The sequence below is a fragment of the Erinaceus europaeus genome, chromosome 18 (assembly GCF_950295315.1).
Source record: "Erinaceus europaeus chromosome 18, mEriEur2.1, whole genome shotgun sequence".
Lineage (NCBI taxonomy): Eukaryota > Metazoa > Chordata > Mammalia > Eulipotyphla > Erinaceidae > Erinaceus > Erinaceus europaeus.
The window spans coordinates 3495689-3517598 of NC_080179.1; the positions used below are offsets into that span (position 1 = coordinate 3495689).

Below are 21910 nucleotides of genomic sequence, written 5' to 3' on the forward strand. Positions count from 1 at the left end.
GGTCCCTGCTCCCAGAGGGATAAAGAACAGGGAAGCTTCCAATGGAGGGGAGGGGACACAGAGCTCTGGTGGTCGGGGAACTGTACCCCTGTTACCTTACAATCTTCATCATTATTACATCACTAGTAAAAGATCATTTTAAAAAATAAGAGCTTAAAAACTGCCCCAGTTCTTAAATGATGCAACAGGTATCATTCTAGTAAAGAAAATTCCCATGTATTGTTATAAGAAATTAGGCATCTTTCTCACTGGCTACAGAATCCATGAATCTTTTTTTCCGGTAAATTTAAACAAGAAATCTGTTTGAGAGCCAGAGACATAGTTCGTCAGGTACGGTCTACGCTTCACCACGCGTGTGGCCTGGATTCCAGTCCCAGCACCCCACGAGAGATGCTTCTGCACTAGAGGAAGCTCAGGTATTGTGGCAGACCTCTCCTATTCCTCACTCCGAAGGGGAAGAATCTCTCGATACACGTGCTTTATTTTGGGATCATGGACTGGATCCATTTCTCCTAGCTCGCTGACGAGATCTCTGCATTTGCGCTTTCCACAAAATCATCTAAATCACGATCATCCACATGCCAGTCAGGACCCTGTCACCTGCCGGCTGCCAAGAATGAGTCTGGCCTACTGGCTCCTTGGTGACAGCAAGCTGAGGTCTTGACAGAGAGAGACTAACCTTGGCACCATGATTAGTGAGAGCGTTCAAGCTCCCAACTCACAGGCTGCAGTCTTTCCTCTTTTTACCGAGACTGGACTCTTCCCTTTACGGAGTCTGCTAGGGGAGCCACAAGGAGGAGGCGGTGTTCTTGAGGCAGCTGGAGGCAGCAGCCAGCTGCGGGTTCAAGTCCCACAGCCTGCCACTAGTACACAGGTGCTGCGGCCAGGCTCCAAACACCCGCCCAGGACAGGCGTCATGGTACCGGCACCGAGCAGGGGACACGAGACACTCAGCACGCTCAGGTGCCGTGGCTGAGCCCAGTAAAACCCACAGGAGACCTTTGATTGCCTGGTCGGAAGTCTAGGACTGAGGACCTGAGCCCTGCCACTGAGTGGTCCCTGTGACCTTGGGGCAGTGACCTGACCTAGAGTCTCGCTTCCTTGTCTGTAAGACAGGAATTATCAGAGCAGCTATGTCAAGAGCTCTTGTGCAGGTTCAGCGAGCAGTATCTGCAACACACATGGGGTACAGTCAGCCCTCAGCAATTACTGGCCACTAATTTTACAAAATATGGAACATGAAAAGGTAGGGGGGGCGGGTGGTGGCGCACTGGGTAAGCGCATACTAAGTGCAAGAAACCACGCTAGGACCTGGGTTCAAGCCCCAGCTCCCAACCTGTGGTGAAGCAGGTCTGCAGGTGTCTATCCTTCTCTCCCCTCTCTGTCTCCCCGTTCCTTCTCCATTTCTCTCTGTCCTAGCCAATAAAAATGTAGTGGGAAAAGGAAAAACGGAAAAATGGCCACCAGGAGCAGTGGATTTGTAGTGCAGACACAGAACCCCAGCAACCGGAGGCAAAGAGGAAAAAGCAAGCAAGGAGAAGACAATTACAAAATGAATAAGTAAAAGACATTTGGTAAAAAGGTCTAGTTTAAAGTGTAAAGAATGATCTGATTTCCCTTTCCCCCTGTGATTTTAAAAAGCTAATAATTCAGACCGTTGTAAATTCTCCGGGGTGGTTATTCTAGGCAACAGCAGGTTACTGAAAGGAATTTATTTGTAGGAGAAAATTAATAAAGGGGAATCCTGACACATTCATTATTTTTTTTTTGAACCAAATGGAAATAGCATTCCTATAAGACGTTTTTAGTGAAAGGTCCTTTAAGAAGCATCTAAAAGTCAATGTCAGGCAAGGGGGAAAAAGAGGGAATTCTAAGATTAGTATAGAATGTTTAAATATTTAATTATTAATGAGCAGAGTCTCTCTTAAAATATTTATTTATTGGGAGTTGGGTGGCAGCGCAGCGGGTTAAGTGCAGGTGGCGCAAAGCACAGGGACCGGCGTAAGGATCCTGGTTGGAGCCCCCGGCTCCCCACCTGCAGGGGAGTCGCTTCACGGGCGGTGAGAGCAGGTCTGCAGGTGTCTGTCTTTCTCTCCCCCTCTCTGTCTTCCCCTCCTCTCTCCATTTCTCTCTGTCCTGTCCAACAACAACAACAATAATAACAATAAAAAATAAGGGCAACAGAAGGGGGGGGGAATGGCCTCCAGGAGCAGTGGATTCATGGTGCAGGCACCAAGCCCCGGCAATAACCCTGGAGGCAAAAATAAATAAATAAAATACTTATTTTATTTATTTATTTATTAATATTTCATTTATTTATTTTCTCTTTTGTTGTCCCTTGTCTTTCGTTGTTGTTGTAGTTATTATTGTTATTGATGTTGTTATTGTTAGATAGGACAGAGAGAAATGGAGAGAGGAGGGGAAGACAGAGTCTAGGGGCAGAGAAAGACAGACACCTGCAGACCTGCTTCACCGCCTGTAAAGCGACTCCCCTGCAGGTGGGGAGCCGGGGGCCCGAACTGGATCCTTATGCCGGTCCTTGCGCTTTGTGCCACCTGCGCTTAACCCGCTGCGCCACCGCCCGACTCCCATAAAATATTTATTTATTTATGAAAGAGTGAGGGGGGGGGCACTGAGCACAGCTCTGGGAGATGCAGTGCTACAGACGAGACCTGACGCCTCGTGCTTGTGAGTCCTGGCTGCAAGCATGGAGTCTCTCTTGAAAAGAAGCAGTGGGGCCAGGCAGTGGGTGCAGCTAGTTGAGTGCACACATTACAGTGCGCAAGGACCCGGGTTGGAGCCCCTGGTTCCCACCTGCAGGGGGGGATCTTCAGGAGTGGTGAAGCAGGGCTACAGGTGTCTCTCTCCATCTCCATCTCCCTCTCCCCTCCCCTCTCAATCTCTCTGTCTTTATCCAATAATAAGTAAGTAAATGTGATATGTTTTAAAAGCCATTATAAACTTAAACAGAACTTATTTGCAGTAGCACTCCTAACTACCATGCCAGACCCCACAAATAGTGTCGCCCTGACCCTATGTCTCCCAGTCTGGCAGAAACAGTGACCAGCTAATGCAGGACCAGAGGCTCTCCCTCTCCCTCACCCTCACCCTCTCCCTCTCCCTCTCCCTCTCCCTCTCCCTCACCCTCTCCCTCTCCCTCACCCTCACCCTCACCCTCTCCCTCTCCCTCTCCCTCTCCCTCTCCCTCTCCCTCACCCTCTCCCTCTCCCTCTCCCTCTCCCTCACCCTCACCCTCACCCTCACCCTCACCCTCACCCTCACCCTCTCCCCTCTCCCTCACCCTCACCCTCTCCCTCTCCCTCTCCCTCTCCCTCTCCCTCTCTTGATTTTATCAAGGTGCCAACCTGCCTTACTTTGCAGACCATCTTCGAGTGAGCGAGTGGTCACAGCTGCTGCTGTACCCTGCTGGTCCTGTCATGGTCAGAACCGTAAAACCGCAATCTCAAATGTGGGGACTGCTAGGAGAAGCTCAGTCCTCAAATGCTGTCTCCTGGCCCCTCAGAGCTGCACACGCACCCACACGTACACCAGACACACACGTCACTACATGTGTGCCACTGTGACATGAATATGTGAAATCACATCCTTTTAGGATGACTGAGGACCTAGTGGGGGTTGTATTGTTATGTGGAAAACTGAGAAGTGTTATGCATGTACAAACTATTGTATTTACTGTCGAATGGAAAACATTAATTCCCCAATAAAGAAATGTAAAAAAAAAAAAATCACATCCTTTTAAATAATCACTCACATAAAATCCCATCCACAGAATTCCCACATTAATAACGATAATGCAAAAAAAAAGAGAAGAGAAAAAATCTTACCTCGAAAATTTCAAAGCCATAAATGTCCAAGACACCCATGACCTTCTTCCTCACTTTTGTTTGTGCCTTCAAAAAAAAATGTCAAATCGATGTGTTAATTCTGGCTTGAAATCTCACACTAAGAACCACACTAAGGAGCACAGACATGTATGACCAGCGGATCGAGTTTGTAAGTAAGGGGATCGGCTACCCTCTGGGTTTGTAAAATGTGTGAGGCGGAGTACTGGTTTGGAACCTTGCAGAGACTTTGATGACAGGCGGTATGTGAAGAAGGTACATGAGGTGTTTAGTGATTTAAAATGACCGTAACATCTTTTTTTCCCTCCAGGGCTATTGCTGGGCTGGGTGCCTGCACCATGAATCCACCGCTCCTGGAGGCCATTTTTCCCCCTTTTGTTGCCCTTGTTGTTGTAGCCTCGTTGTGGTTATTATTATTGCCATTGTTGACGCTGTTCGTTGTCGGATAGGACCGAGAGAAATGGAGAGAGGAGGGGAAGACAGAGAGGGGGAGAGAAAGACAGACACCTGCAGACCTGCTTCACCGCCTGTGAAGCGACTCCCCTGCAGGTGGGGAGCCGGGGGCTCGAACCGGGATCCTTACGCCGGTCCTTGCGCTTTGCGCCACATGCGCTTAACCCGCTACGCTATTGCCCGACCCCAGACCGTTACATCTTACAAGAGCCTTTCACAACCACGCAGTCTTAGGCCCTCATGTTACTGGAGCGAGCGGCTGTCAGCAGCTAGAGAAGTCTGGTGATCTGTACAGACAAGTGTGTACAACTAGTTAGGAAGTCAACCACAACCAGGCTCTGGGGATGATGGTTTTCAGAATAGCTCTACACTTGACACAACCAAGATTACAAAAAAAAAAACCTCTATCTTATGAAAGAAGACTAAATGGAAGGCCCAGTCTTTAGAAACAGACGTCACTGGCTGGTTAGAGAATGAGGTGGTTGTGTAGGCCAATGAAGAACACTGAGCACCGCTCAGTCGCGGCTGGTCTAGCTGTCCATGGACATCGGTACCTTGATGCTCTCATTGATCCGGTTCACCAGCCATGAAAACAGCCTGCTGTACAAGTTTTTGGCCAGGGCGTCACGAGCATAATAAGCCTGTAGAAAATGAAGACCAGAGACACTCAGCAACCACGACTCTGACAGTACTCGATATCCACAACGGAGTGAAGGTGTAAAGACGTATTGAAAGCGCTTACACTTCCCTTTTCTTTTCTGAGCTGATTTTTATCATCTAAACGAATAATCAAGCTGATAAGAGAATTAGGCAATTCTTTATATATATATATATATATATATATATATTTTTTTTTTTAAATCCTTATTTTTTGGATAGACACAGAGAGAAATCAAGAGGGGTGATAAGGAGAGATACAGAGAGACTTCTGTAGCCCAGCTTCACAGTTAGGCAGTTCTCTGTATGGAATTATACTTTTGTTTTTTTGTGCTCCAAGAAACTAATTCTAAATCTTGCAATAAAAAATTAGGTAACATGATGGAAAAACAATTCTACTATGTTCTTTAAAAATAAGGAAAAGCAACTATTTGTTGAATTCTTACACACAAGAAATACATTGACATAATTTCCCTCAAGCTTTTGAGATTTTTTTTTTTTTTAACCAGAGCACTGCTCAGTTTTGGCTTATGGTGGTGCTGGGGATTGAACCTGGGACTTTGGAGCCGTAGGTATGAGAGTCTCTTTGTATAACTATTATGCTATCTACCCTCACTTTTGAGAATTTTTTCAAATCTTCAACAATGAACACTGTAGGTATGCATTGGGAGACAATAGGTCACATAATAAAATGAAATTTGTACTTGCTTAGCTTTTTTTATTGGGAAGTTTCTCAGAGCTACTTTATAAAGCACAGGCGGGGGGCTGGGCAGTGACACACCTGGCAGAGTGCACATACCACAGTGTGTGACGACCAGGTTCAAGCCCCCACACCCCACCTGCAGGGAGGAAGTTTCACAAGTGGTGAAGCAGGGCTGCAGGTGTCTCTCTGTCTCTCTCCCTCTCTCCCTTCCCCTTCCCTCTCAATTTCTCTCTGTCCCTATCCAAAATAAATAAGTAAAATATAAATTAAAAGAAGGAGCAGGAGGAGGAGGAAGTGAAGATGATGAAGCAAACGTTACAGAATCTCTCTATGAGCTTGACTTCAGACCCAAAAGCTGGAAAAAAATGGGTTTCGATAACAGAACGTATACAGTTAGATGATGGGGCTGTCCAGCAGCCAAGTCCTAATGAACCCTGTAACTGCAGCGCTTCTGAGAAGCCTGGAGCTAGGGTATCAGCAGCCCTCTGCAGGAAAACCGGAGGCCTTGCTGCTTTTCCCAACACCGGCCGTAGGCCTCTAATTTGCTAGATGGAACATTTCAGCGTTGCTGTTGAAATGAACCACTGCCATTGTATTCCCATAAAGAACGCAATTTATTATACTTTCACCTATTCCTTCTTGAACGGAACGTGACTATTTTAGCAACACATTCATATCCCTGAGACCTACGGCAGTGCAAAGGGCCCTTTTCTCCTTCCCGTGACACCTGTGTGCTACCTCTGGACCTAGCGGCCGAAGTCCGTGCAGCTGCTTCAATCAGGGCTACAGCATCAGCCAAGAAGCTGGCAGAAAATAAAGTCCTACTGTGCGATTCCAGGCTGGCAGAAAATAAAGTCCTACTGTGCGATTCCAGGCTGGCAGAAAATAGTCCTACTGTGCGATTCCAGGCTGAAAACTTGCAAGGGGGGAGGTAATGACTGCAAAGCAGAAACTGCAAGTCAGCTGTGCAGACAGAGGAGGAGGGTTAGGCAGATGCAGACCCTCTCTCCTATTAACAGGCTTTGCTCTTTTTTTATCTCCTCAAGATGGGTGGTTTCAGTGTCTGGCCCATAATAAATCTTCAATTTGCTGTGATTTCTCCCTCTTTCTCTGCTCTGACACCTCATGAACATATAATCCTCAGCCCTCCTCCCCCTTTTGGGTACATTAGCATTACCTCAAAACAGCATAACCTCCAAATGCCACATACTTGTAAATAAGCCCCTTGTCACTGTGCTGTCAGCCACTGTCTGGGACGCTCTCTGGCCCACCAAGCCACCACGCCAACGTGCGCTGAAGCTGACGGTGTCGACTTAATCTGGGAAACTGTTTTAGATTCTTAGTTCTTTAGTTCACGGCTAGTAAGAAATGGTATTCCTTGCTTCCTTTAAACATATGGGTTCCCAGGGGCTGGGTAGTGGCACACCCAGGCAAGTGCACACAGTACTCTGCAGAACCTGGGTTCGAGCCCCTGCTCCCCACCTGCAGTGGGGATGCTTCATGAGTGGTGAAGCAGGTCTGCAGGTGTCTTCTGTCTCTCTTCCTCTCCATCACCCTCACTTCTCTCAATTTCCCTCTGTCCTAGCCAATGAAAAGAGAAAAAACAAAAATGTGGGGGGTGGGCAACAGACGTGGTGGATTTGCAGTATTGGTACTGAGCCCTCACCTGTAGGCAAAAGACAAATAAACAAACAAAAAACATCTTTATGCCCAGGGATTCTAGCTCCAATGCTTCTTGTGACCTCCTGGTAGAAATGAATGGGCAACAGTGGTGACAGAGGCTGCAGACAGTGCTGCAGGTTATAGACACTCAGGTTCAAAACTGAAAGGACAGACGAATCAAGCAGCCAGTTCTGGCAGGGAGTTAGCTCACCCTACAGAGGGCATACCTTGCTGAGCACGAGGCCTCAAGTCCAGCTCCTTATGGGATTTCAAAGGGGTGGGGGTCTCCATGGATGCCAGAGTGGTGCTCCTCTGTCTGTCTGTCTTTCCCTCGCCTCTCTAATAATAATCATGGAAACTTTAGCTGGGGAGGCTTCTCAGGAGTGTCACCTGTCTATGAAGCCTGGAGTGTATCCCCCAGCACTACATAAAGACATAAATAAAAGTAAACGAAGACGAGACTTTGTTTTTGTTCTTTATTTACTTTTTACTTATTATTGGGTAGAGACAGGGAGAAACTGAGAGGGGGAGAGAGAGAAAGATAGAAAGATAGGGAGAGAGACAGAGAGACCTGCAGCCTTGCTTCACCACCTGTGAGGCTTTCTTCCTGCAGGTGGGGACCAGGGGCCACCGTCTCTGATCTTCTGAGTCTGACTTGGGGCTGCAGATCTCCACAATCCCATCCTCCAGAGAGCTCTTATCCCCCCTTAAATGTGAGGGTTAAGGGCAGACAGCATGTGTGCTGACCCCCCTCTCTGCTGCTGCACGGTGGAGAGGCAGCTGCAGGAAGTTTCTGAGGAAGCTCCAGGCTGCAGCCACCTCACAGATGTCCAGCACATGCCAGGCAAGACAGAGGTAGAAAGGTAGAACTCAGGACCTCTCTGCTCCATCAGGAGTCTGTGTGAGAGTCGTATCAAACCCACACAGGGGAGCTGACCACCGGGCAGTACTGCACTACAAGGGAAGCCTTCACTCCGACATGGGAGAATCAGGGTCCGTATGATCAAGGAAGCTCCATAAGAGAGAGGTGATTGATTAGGAGGGCTGTCTGAAGAAGCAGAAGGGGGGCCGGGTGGTGGCACACCTGGTTGAGCACACTTGTTACAGTGCATAAGGACCTGGGTTCAAGCCCCCGTCCCCACCTGCAGGGGGAAAGCTTTGCGAGTGGTGGAGCAGGGCTGCAGGCGTCTCTGTCTCTCTTGCTCTCTATCGCCCCTTTCCCTCTTGATTTCTGACCGTCTCCACCCAATAATTAAAAAAACATAATAAAAAAGTAAAAAAAAAAAAAAAAAGACCTATTACGGTGCACAAGGACCCAGGTTCTAGCCCCTGGTCCCCACCTGCAGGGGGGAAGCTTCACGAGTGGTGGAGCAGGGCTGCGGGCGTGTGTCTGTTTCTTTCCCTGTCTATCTCCCTCTTCCCTCTCAATTTCTCTGTCTTTCTTCAATAATAAATAAATAGATTTTTTAAAAAAGGAAAAGGCAGCAGAGGAATGAGTCACCATACAGAGGCAAACAAGAGCAAAGCCCCCAGGTAAAAGTAAGTGTGTCAGCTAATATATACTAGCAGGGAGAGTGTGCAGGGCTAGATGACAAAAGGGGTGGAGGCCGACGGGGCAGTGGGCAGCAGGGACTGAAGGGTAACTCTGCCTCAGCTTCCATGACTAACTCCCAGTCGTATCTAGAGGAAGATCTAGCATGCCCTGAGGAAAATGAGGCATACAGCAATAAAGATGCTAACAGAGCCCAGGAATTGCAGCTATGAGGAAACGTTAAGATGACTCACCTCTTACCTGGCTCAAAAACCTCCTGAAACGTAAGTAGGTAGAATAAATACTCTGAACCCTGAACTCTATTTTTGGGGGGTAAAAAAAACCTGTATAAGAAGCTGGTGGGCAGGGGAGACAGCATAATGGTTATACAAACAGACTCTCATGCCTGAGGCTCCGGAATCCCAGGTTCAATCTCCTGCACCACCATAAGCCAGAGCTGAGCAGTGCTCTGGTGTTTGTCTCTCTCCCTGTTTCTCTCTCTCTCTCTCTCTGTCTCTTTCTCTCTCTCTGCATTTCTCTCAAAAATAAAATAAAGAAAAATATTTAGAAAAAGAAGCTGGTAAGTGAGTGTGTATTTCATGTCAGATACTCTCGTGCTAAGATTAAATAAATAAATCAATAAAACCTTTTAACCAGTGATGCATGGTGACTCAAGCTTATTTACTTTGTTATCCTTTTTTAAAAATCACCTTTATTTACTGGATAGAGACAGCCGGTAATTGGGAAGAATGGGGTGATAGAGAGGGAGACAGACAGAGAGACACCTGCAGCCCTGCTTCACCATTTGTAAAGCTTCCCCCCACAGGTGGGGACCGGGAGCTCCAACCCAGGTCCTTGCACACCGTAAGATGTGTGCTCAACCAGGTGTGCCACCACCCAGCCCCTGATGACTCCAGTTTATGACATAAAACCACGTGGGTCTGGTTCAACAAAGGATGAAGCTGCTACATTCAAACACACGATAAGACCAGGCCAAGCACACTGTATTCCTGTGTGCATCTCCCATATGTGCATGTGACAGCCACAGCAGAATTAGTCATTTAAGAAGACTCACAACAGCTATAACAAGGAAAAAAACTGTCACAAGCCCAGATCTGTAGGTACATCAAGTTACATATTTCCCATGGCCAAAAATAACTCACTTAAAATGAGCTCAACACTGAAAGAAAATAAAGGTGTGTCAGTGTGTGTGTGTGTGTGTGTGTGTGTGTGTGTTTAATAGTTCAGAGCAGCAGAGTAAAGAGTAAACCTACCATTTTGCAGATGCTTTAGGTCTGTAAAGATATCTGGACAAAGCAGATCAGAGCGGGGAAGCCCTAAATTAGTAATCTAATTCTTACCCAGCTCAGGATTGAATGGTAGGAAAAATGTTAAGTCATAAGACATAGGGTTTACATTTAAAAAAGGCTCTTGAAGTTAGTTAGCTGTTAGAGATGTTTATCCATGTTATTTAAAAGGAACCAAAGGAAAGAAAGAAGTAACTCGGATGAGTGTATTACAAAGGTCTGCCTGGCCTCAGTATGCACGGCGGAGCGAAACAGCAAGACGGGCAAGGAAACCAACTTAGTCATTTGACCACAAATTGGCTTCCCCACTGTCCTTTGCAAACTAGTCCATGCGACTCCATTTTTCCAGATGCGTGGGCCAAAAGTGTTGGCCATTTGTGCTTTCACACAACATATGAAAATATCACCAGATTCTACTGCCTCTGCCTTCAAAATACAACCAGACGTGACTACTTCTCAGTCCGCTGCCCCCAGAGGGCTCTACACGCCATCACCTCTGGGCTAACACTCAAGCATGGACATCCACTGTTTTTCCTTTTTGGAAATAAACCTTTAGGGTATAATCAGACTTTTTTTTTCTTCATTTTGATGGCATCAGGCCACTATGCACCATTTCACTGCTCCTGGCTCAACTTTCTCACTCTTTTTACTTCCGAGAGAGAAAGACGAGAGACACCAATAGCACTGAAACTTCCCCTGCTACCACAGTGCTCCTACTGGTTCCAGAACTCAAATTCAGGACATGAGCACACAGCCCGTCAGAAGCTTTAAATGTGGTCTTTGGGATGGAGAGGGAGAGGGAGAGGGGCGAGAGGGAGAGGGAGAGGGGTGGGGGGGAGAGGGAGAGGGGGAGGGAGAGGGGTGAGGGGGAGAGGGAGAGGGGGAAGGAGGAGAGGGAGAGGGAGGAGAGAGGGGGAGAGGAAGAGGGAGGGGGAGGGAGAGAGGGAGGGGAAGGGGAGGGGGAGGGAGGAGAGAGAGAGAGAGAGAGAGAGAGAGAGAGAGAGAGAGATGTCGGATACAGTAAGAAGGTGTCTGGTCTGCAGACTATGACAAACATCTCTCACCAAGACCCCAGTCAGGCTGACAGCCTTGGTTCTGACTCTAAGCCTGTAAGGCAAATGCCCATTTATTTGTTTGTTGGCACGGAAGTGACTGGTATTCTACTAGACAGCAGTGTACGCTGACTGAGAATATTTGCTTTCAGCCCTCACTCCCCAACTACTCTGCCAGAACAGGCCTCGGAGACACAAGCGGGTCACGTGCTCTTGCTCCAAATCTGCCAGTCGCTTCCCACCACACTCCAACCCTCCTTCCTCCCCCAGCACCAAGGCCTGCATGCTACTCGCCTCCACGCTTCTCTGTACTTTGCACCGGACTCTTTCTGTCTGTCTGTTGCATTTACTAGCAATTCGTCTAGTAGATAGATACATGCATTTACTGGTTGATGGCCCAAACCCTCCTCCCAAAAACATTCAACTCATTGAGGGCTATGACCCTATCCTAGAATAAGGTCTGGAATTCAATAAGAGTTCAAAGTACCTCCCACAAAATTAAAAAGAAAATACCTTTCCACTGCTACAAACAGAACAGATGATAAAGGTTCCCATCCGGGCGTCACACTTGACCCACCTGAGCTACGTTGAGCGTCGTGGAAACTTTCTCTTGTTTGGCTTCAACTGTGCGGAAACTGAATGCACGTTCCAGAACCGACTGATCGATCCCAGTCAACTCGCAGATCTCTTTCAACTCTGGTGGGAAAGGAGAGACACGAAGATGAGCGGACACACGGCCACTCAGGACCGCCGTGCCCGTGTCCCCTCTGAAGCGTCCACACAGCGGCGTGGAGCAGGAGGAAATGCGTTTGAAGGCTGCAGCCTCAGTCGCGGTCACGGTCCCGCTCCGGCTCACCTGATGTCTTTCTCAAGCCAGGGAAACGCCAGGACTCACGCTTGCGATTCAGCGGTTCCCACCGGCTTACCATTTTTGTCTTTGACTTTGCTTTCGTCTAGACCATTGACTCGGGATTCAGGCTTGAACTCGATGTTCCCGAGTTTCAACACCGCCGCCACCACCTCCAGGACAGACTCGGCCTCGTGGTCCAGGAAACCCACGATCTGCATGGCATTCTGGGGGGGGGGGAGGGACAGCTGTTTCCGTCTGTAGGCCTCTCATTATGTTTCCAAGTGAATCACAGAGCAGATGCGTTTTAGAAAAGTCAAAGCATTAAGCAAAGCCTCCTCGTGTGCTGTGGGAAAGGGAGGTTTTCTAAGGGAGGATGGAAGGAGAAAGCTGCAGGCTGTCTTGGGTTCCCACCCAGTTCACTTCAACCACAGCAGTTTAGTCCATCTGGATCTGTTTTATACAAAGGTTTTGCTTCTAGAAACAAAACCAGGGGGCTGGGTGGTGGCACACCTGGATGAGCGCACATATGGCAGTGCACAAAGTCCCAGGTTCGAGCCCCCGGTCCCCACCTGCAGGGGGAAAGCTTTGAGAGTGGTGAAGCAGGGCTGCAGGTGTCTCTCTGTCTCTCTTCCTCTCTATCACCCCTTCCCTCTCTATTTCTGGCTGTCTCTATCCAACAAATAAATAAAGATAATAAAAAAATAAAAACTCAATAGAGGGAATGGAAGGGGAAAGGAGGGAAGGGTGATAATTAGTACAATAAATATAAAAGCATTATTTTAATTCTTTTTCTAATGAGCATGAAATGCTCATCATTCTGGTATATATTTATTGGAACCCACAATAAAACAAGGCTGTGTACGTCAAAAATACCTTTATTTACCAAGATCAGAGGACTGTGTTCATGGTTTAAAAATAATTGCGGCACTATGGCTATAAAAACACTTAGAAATCATCGGTGGCATTCAAAATAATCACGAGGTAAAGCTATTTCTGATCAACAGTAAAACAACGAATGGCCTCCAGTAAGTCATGGCCTCCGCAATGCTGTGTGCCTGCTGAGCTGGTGAAACCCAAGAGCTAAGAAAGAGCCACACATCCAGGGAACCAGGCAAACCGGAGCTTCCCCACGGTGCAGCAGCAACCACAAAACTCGGTCCCTCTGACAACTAGAAAACGCAGCGACCAAAGACACTCAGGGCCGGGGCAGCAAACAGGCAGTGAGTGTGACCGCTGGCGTGGCGGGGAGGAGCTGGGGCACTGCCCCTGTGCAAAACAGAATGGAGAGGTGTGGGGCAGACCAAAACTGGAGTCGCCTTGTGACCCAGCAGTCATTCTTGGGCACGGATCCAAAGGGCAAGGAACACACGCACGCCTAGGCCCACGGCGGCATTCTTCCCACGAGCCAAGGAGTGGAAGCAGCAAAGAGGCCCACGGCAGGTGATCAGATAAAGGTGTGGGGTGTATGTGGCATAGAACACAACTCTGACGTCATAAACATGACGCTATGTTCTTCAGCACAAAGCAGATGGCACTGGAGGGGGCTGTGCCCAGTCACTCGAAGAGGTGAAAGATGACTTCTTTACTGTAGATGGCTTTTACTTTTTATTTTTTTTATATGGGGGGGGGTGTTAATGCTTTAAGTGCAGTCATTGACCTATGCAGACAATTTCATTGGGCACCGGCCCCCCAAAAAAGTGTTCTTCCTCTCCTCCCTCCTCTTCATCCTTTGCTGTGGTGCAGTGCCCCATGTCCATCCATGTCTCACTCTGTGCTCTACTCCCTCCCAGAGTCCTTTGCTGTGGTGCAGTGCCCCATGTCCATCCATGTCTCACTCTGTGCTCTCCTCCCTCCCAGAGTCCTTTGCTGTGGTGCAGTGCCCCATGTCCATCCATGTCTCACCCTGTGCTCTCCTCCCTCCCAGAGTCCTTTGCTGTGGTGCAGTGCCCCATGTCCATCCATGTCTCACCCTGTGCTCTCCTCCCTCCCAGAGTCCTTTGCTGTGGTGCAGTGCCCCATGTCCATCCATGTCTCACTCTGTGCTCTCCTCCCTCCCAGAGTCCTTTGCTGTGGTGCAGGGCCCCATGTCCATCCATGTCTCACTCTGTGCTCTCCTCACTCCCAGAGTCCTTTGCTGTGGTGCAGTGCCCCATGTCCATCCATGTCTCACCCTGTGCTCTCCCTCCCTCCCAGAGTCCTTTGCTGTGGTGCAGTGCCCCATGTCCATCCATGTCTCACCCTGTGCTCTCCCTCCCTCCCAGAGTCCTTTGCTGTGGTGCAGTGCCCCATGTCCATCCATGTCTCACCCTGTGCTCTCCCTCCCTCCCAGAGTCCTTTGCTGTGGTGCAGTGCCCCATGTCCATCCATGTCTCACCCTGTACTCTCCTCCCTCCCAGAGTCCTTTGCTGTGGTGCAGTGCCCCATGTCCATCCATGTCTCACTCTGTGCTCTCCTCCCTCCCAGAGTCCTTTGCTGTGGTGCAGTGCCCCATGTCCATCCATGTCTCACTCTGTGCTCTCCTCCCTCCCAGAGTCCTTTGCTGTGGTGCAGTGCCCCATGTCCATCCATGTGTCACCCTGTGCTCTCCCTCTCTCCCAGAGTCCTTTGCTGTGGTGCAGTGCCCCATGTCCATCCATGTCTCACCCTGTGCTCTCCTCCCTCCCAGAGTCCTTTGCTGTGGTGCAGTGCCCCATGTCCATCCATGTCTCACCCTGTGCTCTCCTCCCTCCCAGAGTCCTTTGCTGTGGTGCAGTGCCCCATGTCCATCCATGTCTCACTCTGTGCTCTACTCCCTCCCAGAGTCCTTTGCTGTGGTGCAGTGCCCCATGTCCATCCATGTCTCACCCTGTGCTCTCCTCCCTCCCAGAGTCCTTTGCTGTGGTGCAGTGCCCCATGTCCATCCATGTGTCACTCTGTGCTCTCCTCCCTCCCAGAGTCCTTTGCTGTGGTGCAGTGCCCCATGTCCATCCATGTCTCACTCTGTGCTCTCCTCCCTCCCAGAGTCCTTTGCTGTGGTGCAGTGCCCCATGTCCATCCATGTCTCACTCTGTGCTCTCCTCCCTCCCAGAGTCCTTTGCTGTGGTGCAGTGTCCCATGTCCATCCATGTCTCACTCTGTGTTCTCCCTCCCTCCCAGAGTCCTTTGCTGTGGTGCAGTGCCCCATGTCCATCCATGTCTCACTCTGTGCTCTCCCTCCCTCCCAGAGTCCTTTGCTGTGGTGCAGTGCCCCATGTCCATCCATGTCTCACCCTGTGCTCTCCTCCCTCCCAGAGTCCTTTGCTGTGGTGCAGTGCCCCATGTCCATCCATGTCTCACCCTGTGCTCTCCCTCCCTCCCAGAGTCCTTTGCTGTGGTGCAGTGCCCCATGTCCATCCATGTCTCACCCTGTGCTCTCCTCCCTCCCAGAGTCCTTTGCTGTGGTGCAGTGCCCCATGTCCATCCATGTCTCACTCTGTGCTCTCCTCCCTCCCAGAGTCCTTTGCTGTGGTGCAGTGCCCCATGTCCATCCATGTCTCACCCTGTGCTCTCCCTCCCTCCCAGAGTCCTTTGCTGTGGTGCAGTGCCCCATGTCCATCCATGTCTCACCCTGTGCTCTCCTCCCTCCCAGAGTCCTTTGCTGTGGTGCAGTGCCCCATGTCCATCCATGTCTCACTCTGTGCTCTCCTCCCTCCCAGAGTCCTTTGCTGTGGTGCAGTGCCCCATGTCCATCCATGTCTCACCCTGTGCTCTCCTCCCTCCCAGAGTCCTTTGCTGTGGTGCAGTACCCCATGTCCATCCATGTCTCACCCTGTGCTCTCCTCCCTCCCAGAGTCCTTTGCTGTGGTGCAGTACCCCATGTCCATCCATGTCTCACCCTGTGCTCTCCCTCCCTCCCAGAGTCCTTTGCTGTGGTGCAGTGCCCCATGTCCAGTCCATGCTTCACTCTGTGCTCTGCTCCCTGTCTCTAATTTATTCAGTCCCACTAGTAAGTGAAGTCATCTGGTATTCTTCCTTTTCTTTTTGGCTGATCTCACTCCACATGATGTCCTCCGGTTTCATCCAAAAGGATGCAGAGAAGACAACCTCATTATTTTTAACAGTTGAGTAGTATTCCATCATGTATATCTACCACAACATTTTTAGCCACTCATCTGTTGTCGGACATCTGGGTTGCTTCCAGGTTCTAGCAATTGCAAACTGTGCTGCTATGAACACAGATAGACACAGATCTCTTCTGACGGGTGTCTACTTCAGATGATTTTACGATTACTTTTGCAGGGCTTTGCTCATATGCAAAATACAGGTAATTGAAACATGAATTTACACACACAAAAAAGTAACCAAACTGTATTTCATAATTTGTGAGAACTGTTTTCTATCCAAGCTTCAGAGTAAATTTTATTAGAACTTTGGTGGTGGGTGTGACATGAAACTATATCCTTGAAATATTATTTTGTAAGCCATGATTAGATCACTGATAAAGATGTTTAAAAAAAATAATAAACCAGACACTCAGAATCGCTATCCATTGAGCAATAGAAGCTTCCCCAACTTAAAGACGAATAAAAGATCACACCTTACCCGCACAGTTCTGAAGTTGGCTGCATCGTCCACTCCATTGACTCTAGCAGAATCCAGACTTAGGTAGTTGTATTTGCTGAAATCCCGCTCAAGTTTAAGCTTGCCTGTTAAACCACACACACAAGATGAAAATCATTTCAAGAAACGTATTCAGCTTTCATTTCTCACTCATTTAGATGACAGGACTTCCAAAGTGATATTCCCAATTAACAGAGCCTTTTGTGAAAAGCACTCTCATCACCGTGACACGTGTCTCAAATTCTGATGTTCTACATTCATGCCTCTCTCGGAACCTTAAAATATTCAACAGATGACAGCGCAAAAAAGGATGCCTGCCTCTGCTCTCCAGTTTGACAACCATCGCCACCAACTTTTAGTAGACTCTTTTAAATTCCTTCACTGGAATACATTCCCCATACAGGGTGTGCCCAGTGACAGGCCCCCATCAAATTCTGATATATTTTGGATTCCCCCCCAAGAAGAACTCACTCTGCAGTGATCCACAAATTCTAAGAAGATGGGCGCCTGGAAATGTGGCCAGTTTCAGACCGCCTGCCGACTTCTGTATGCGCACTGAACGTCTCAGCATTGACTTGGATTCCCACTGGTCAGTGATTACTAAGCACGGTCTCTCCCCCAAACGTTGTTACCTTTCCAAAGCTCGTCTAGTAGGAGCCACTGGCTCACCACTTTATCTCCATAAGCTACTAGCTATGGGGATACTGTGTTCATACAGTTTTCTAATACATCCAGAAGTGCGATGTTCTTTTATGTCTTTTATCTGTTGCAACTAACTGTCTTCCCAGCGTTTTAAGAGTCTCCACTGAGTAGCCTGTTTCCAGACAGTTGCACTCAGTGACTGAGTGCTGCTAATGGTCTCTTCCCAAGTGCGACAATTCTATTTTTCCACAAAGTTATGGCCGGGGCCTCCCCCAATCAGTAAAGCCATGAGCGGAAAACCGGCGGAGAAGTGCGGTGTGTTCTCTGGTGTAGTGAAGTTATGTCCAGGAAGCTAATCAATGCTGTGGTGTGAGAGGAACCAATAAAACACATAGATTCTGCAAGCGGGACAGGGGGTAGGGGCACTTAGTTCAATCTCCAGCTCCACATATGCCAGAGTGATGTTCTGGCTCTCTCTTTCTTTCTAAAACACAAACAAACAAACAAACAAAAACACCCCCAAACATAGCATAGCGATGGAGGCTTACTGAGAAGCTCTTCAGAGGCGCCAGAGAGCAGCTGATAGAAGACATGGAAGTTCCTTTCGCCTCTTGGCTGCTTCACGACCCGAGATTTCTCTAGAAGATCTGGAAAGACGACACAAATCCCAGTAATGCGTGGGTTTGACTTTTCAGTCCATCATGCTTCTTTCATCCCCTCACTGTCGTTGTTCAAACTCATCTCCCTTGCAGGAGGAAGCACGGCTCTAACTAACACACGGGAGCCCTTCTACACGGCAGTGACACGCAAAACTGGTCACAGCCAACAAGCGCATAAAAGACAGCAGTTCTTACACTAATGTTGCCGTGTCACCTGACTGCACAGTACAATCTCCAAAACAACACTGGAAAGTGAAGTAACAGAACACACAGTCACTCAGTTACTGGCTTACGCAGCAGTCATAACTAGGGAACAAGGCCACGCGCTCGAGACTCTATCAGGTGGACAAGTGTATTCTAGGCAGTGCCTCACTGTCTCTTGCTAATGATTTTATTAAGATTTTATGTGGTATTACTGTACAGACAGGAGAAATCAATAGCATGAGAATTCAGTAGAATTTGCAGCCAGTGTATCTGACCCAAGCGTAGACCACATTCCATATCCACACATCCTGTTACCTGGGCTAAGTAAAGCAAATTCCCTTTATACCTTACAGCTGAGAAGAAAACCGCATCTCTCATTTAATAGAAAATTGTGTAGCTTGACAGTACATCTTCACTGAGTCCAAATATGTTCTCACACTCCAAGACAGGTATATTGATGCTCGCAAACTTATATCCAAAAAAGAAGAGAGGGGAGGAGAGGGAAAGGGAAGGAAGGGGGGAGAAGAGAGGAGAAAGAAGAGAGTGGGGAGAGGAGAGAGAAAAAAGGAGAGAGACGAGGAGAGGAGAGGAGAGGAGAGGAGAGGAGAGGAGAGGAGAGGAGAGGAGAGGAGAGGAGAGGAGAGGAGGGGAAAGAGGAGATAAAAAGAAAAGGGGAGGGGAGGGGAGGGGAGGAGGGAGGAGAGGAAAGGGAGGGGAGGGGAAAGGAGAGGAAAGGAAGGGAGGGGAGGGGAAAGGAGAAGAGAGGGCAGAAGAGAGGGGAGGGGAGGGGAGACGCTCATGGAAACTGGACCACACACCAATTTCAACACTTGCTTTTCTTTCAGAATGCAAAGGATCATATTCCTTTTTCCCCCCAAACTAAACAGAGCAGACAGTAACAGATGAGACTGCACCTCCCAGTAACTTTGTGTGCCTTGATTGGATTTAGGAAAATCCTTTCGAATGATTAGCCAAGAATATTTAGGTAAGGCTACCCAGGAAAGCAGAAAATATTTCTAAATAAGCTCTCTGCACCAAACTGTAGTTGGAACGCCTTGTCGACGTGTGATTATTAGTTAATCAATGAACAAATCTATAGTGGATGTCAGGGATTACTTTATGGCTGTCATCCAGCCACGAGCCAAAGTCTGTTCTCATGGTGCACAGAGACGGAGAGGGGTTAGACATACAGAAGTGGAGACTGGGGAAGGCATCCAGTTGCCGAATGCTCCCGTGTGCCACGCACTGTGCTAAGTGTGCGAGGTATTAACAACCCACACCTCACCACGGTGCGGTAAGATCAGACATTCACCCCCGCCTCAAAGTCGGAGAGCTGAAGGCACAGGAAAGCAAGGCACGTGGAGTCACTTTGCTCCCAGTGAAAGCCACATGGCAAGCCAGCAAGAGCTCCTCTCTCCCTCCCTCATGAGCTCACTAGTGTGTCCCACGTCACGAAGCAGGAGAAGGCAGACCTAGCCGGGTGTAGAGCGATCTGAGCTTCATTTCTCGTTCTCCACGAGCACCTACCATGAGGCACGCCCAGCGTAACACTGCCTTCTCTGCTTCTCTGCGTCACCGTTACTGTTTGCACAGGTATATGCACATTTCAGATCGGAAGGTACTTTTTTTAATAGAACAAGAATACATCTATGTTGTTTTTCTTTTTCCAAAATGGGACCCCTTGAGGCATGAGCATTTTTCTCCAATCAGAAGTGTCACTTAGTGCCTCAACTATAAGAGATTATGACTGCTATTTTAAAAAAGAAAGAAAAAAAAAAAAAAGCTTTCAGACGTCTCTTGCTCCTAATACTGAATCTAAAATCCTCAAGTAAATGGACATTATTCTTAGTAGGCAGTAAGAAAGCAAGAGAAATATGATCTCCCGCGTCAAGTCAAACATCTGGATGTGTTAACATATCTTTCTGACTTGTCATTTCCTATTTTTGTAACAGGTCTTTTCATTGGTCGAAACCTCAAGGATCTGGAGTGTTCCGGTGAGTTCAAGATTGAAGTTCTGTAACACAGCTCTGAGAAACAGAAAAGCTAGCGGACTTCCTTGTTATGCTGGGTGTGCCTCATGGTATATACTGGCTAGGTGGCCTCGAGGTTTCTCAAGGTTGTCATTGCAGCCTAAGACAATCTATATTTTCACTAAACGACTGCTGGGAAAAGAAGGAAAAAATACACTTATGGAGAAGCAAATCTTACCTTCCTTTCTAAACTCTACAAAACCAGTGTTTAGCGCATGGGCAAGAACGAGAGTGACTTAACCACTGCTTTACAACCCTCCCCAGCCCACCCCCACCAACAGCATCAATGCCAGTGACCACCTTTGCGTCAGGCCTCCACCAAGGGCAAGACTCTTCCTGCTGCCACCACAGAGATCCATTTCCTCTCCAGAGCAAAGGATACATTTAAATACCAGGGTGTTTCCAGACCACAAATTTCAGTATGATTTTACTGTGGCAACAAGCGGGAACAAAACCCTACGGGATTCATTTACGATGAGATATTAATCTTAACTGGAAAAGAACTCTGTGTTCTCTATTTCTTTTCTCCATGGATACTTCAAGACATAGGTGGCAGGGAGGTATTTCTGTTTAAAACCTCAAAATATATCTTATTTTCTGGCGTCCAGAGTGAAGTTTCCTTGCCTAAGCATCTTCATGAGTAAAGTCTGTGCGCTCTTGACTGTTTAGAAACAGAGAAAACTGGACTTCAGGGAGTCAGTCGGGCGGTAGCGCAGCGGGTTAAGCGCAGGTGGCGCAAAGCACAAGGACCGGCATAAGGATCCCGGTTCGAGCCCCCGGCTCCCCACCTGCAGGGGAGTCGCTTCACAGGCGGTGAAGCAGGTCTGCAGGTGTCTGTCTTTCTCTCCCCCTCTCTGTCTTCCCCTCCTCTCTCTAGTTCTCTCTGTCCTATCCAACAACGACAACAAGAGTAACTACAACAATAAAACAAGGGCAACAAAAGGAAATAAATAAATATTAAAAAAAAAAAGAAAACTGGACTTCATTCAAAAAATAGTTTATTATTAGATCAAAACTAGAATAGATTTGGCTTATCAATAGTGCTAGAGGCTTCCGGATACTTTCTGTAACTTAAAATAAAGTCTTTTTAATTATCTTTATTGATTGGATAGAGACAGCCAGAAGTTGAGAGAGAAGGGGAAGATAGAGAGGGAGAGAGACAGAGAGACACACGCAACCCTGCTTCACCACTCGGGAAGCTTTCCCTCTGCAGGTGGGGACCGAGGGCTCAAACCTGGGTCCTTGCTCACTGTGACATGTGCACTCAACCAGTTGCGCCACCACCTGGCCCCTTCTGGATATTTTCTGAATAAAAAATAGCCTTAAAATGGTGGTCTTAGGAAAGATACCTTTCTTCTACAAATCAGCTGAAGGAGGTGCCCCAGAGGGAAGCCAGGGCTACAGTCATGTGCTTGACCTCACCGGGAATTTGCGAATTTGCGTGAGTACTTTTGCTTCCGCATTTGGTGTTTATGACCATTAACCTAAGGCACATTACCAGGCCCACTTTCATTTCTTACTACAAACCTTAAGACATTTCTCTCACAAGTATACACATTACACATCAACCAACATGGAAAGTGTCCCCATGAGTCAGTAAGTTTACTGTAGAACATTAATCTGCCAATAAAATGATTTGAAAGAGAGAGCAAGTGGGAAAAAAATGGATATTCCTGCTGCCTAGAAACTAAATATTTAATCAGAAAACCAAAAGGGAAA

At 48.0% G+C, this 21910-nt stretch overlaps 1 protein-coding gene across 5 annotated transcripts in view; it reads right to left on the reverse strand.

The window, feature by feature from the left end:
* MYO1B (myosin IB) overlaps positions 1–21910 on the reverse strand; it is a 178784-nt gene that overhangs the window by 53248 nt on the left and 103626 nt on the right. For all 5 annotated transcript variants that reach the window (XM_060177568.1, XM_060177566.1, XM_060177567.1 and 2 more), the window contains exons 8-13: positions 17847–17945; positions 16639–16742; positions 12155–12302; positions 11806–11924; positions 4871–4957; positions 3846–3911 (exon numbers count right to left, since the gene is read on the reverse strand). In XM_060177568.1, the coding sequence (XP_060033551.1) occupies positions 3846–3911; positions 4871–4957; positions 11806–11924; positions 12155–12302; positions 16639–16742; positions 17847–17945 (623 nt within the window). The remainder of the gene's footprint in view (positions 1–3845; positions 3912–4870; positions 4958–11805; positions 11925–12154; positions 12303–16638; positions 16743–17846; positions 17946–21910) is intronic.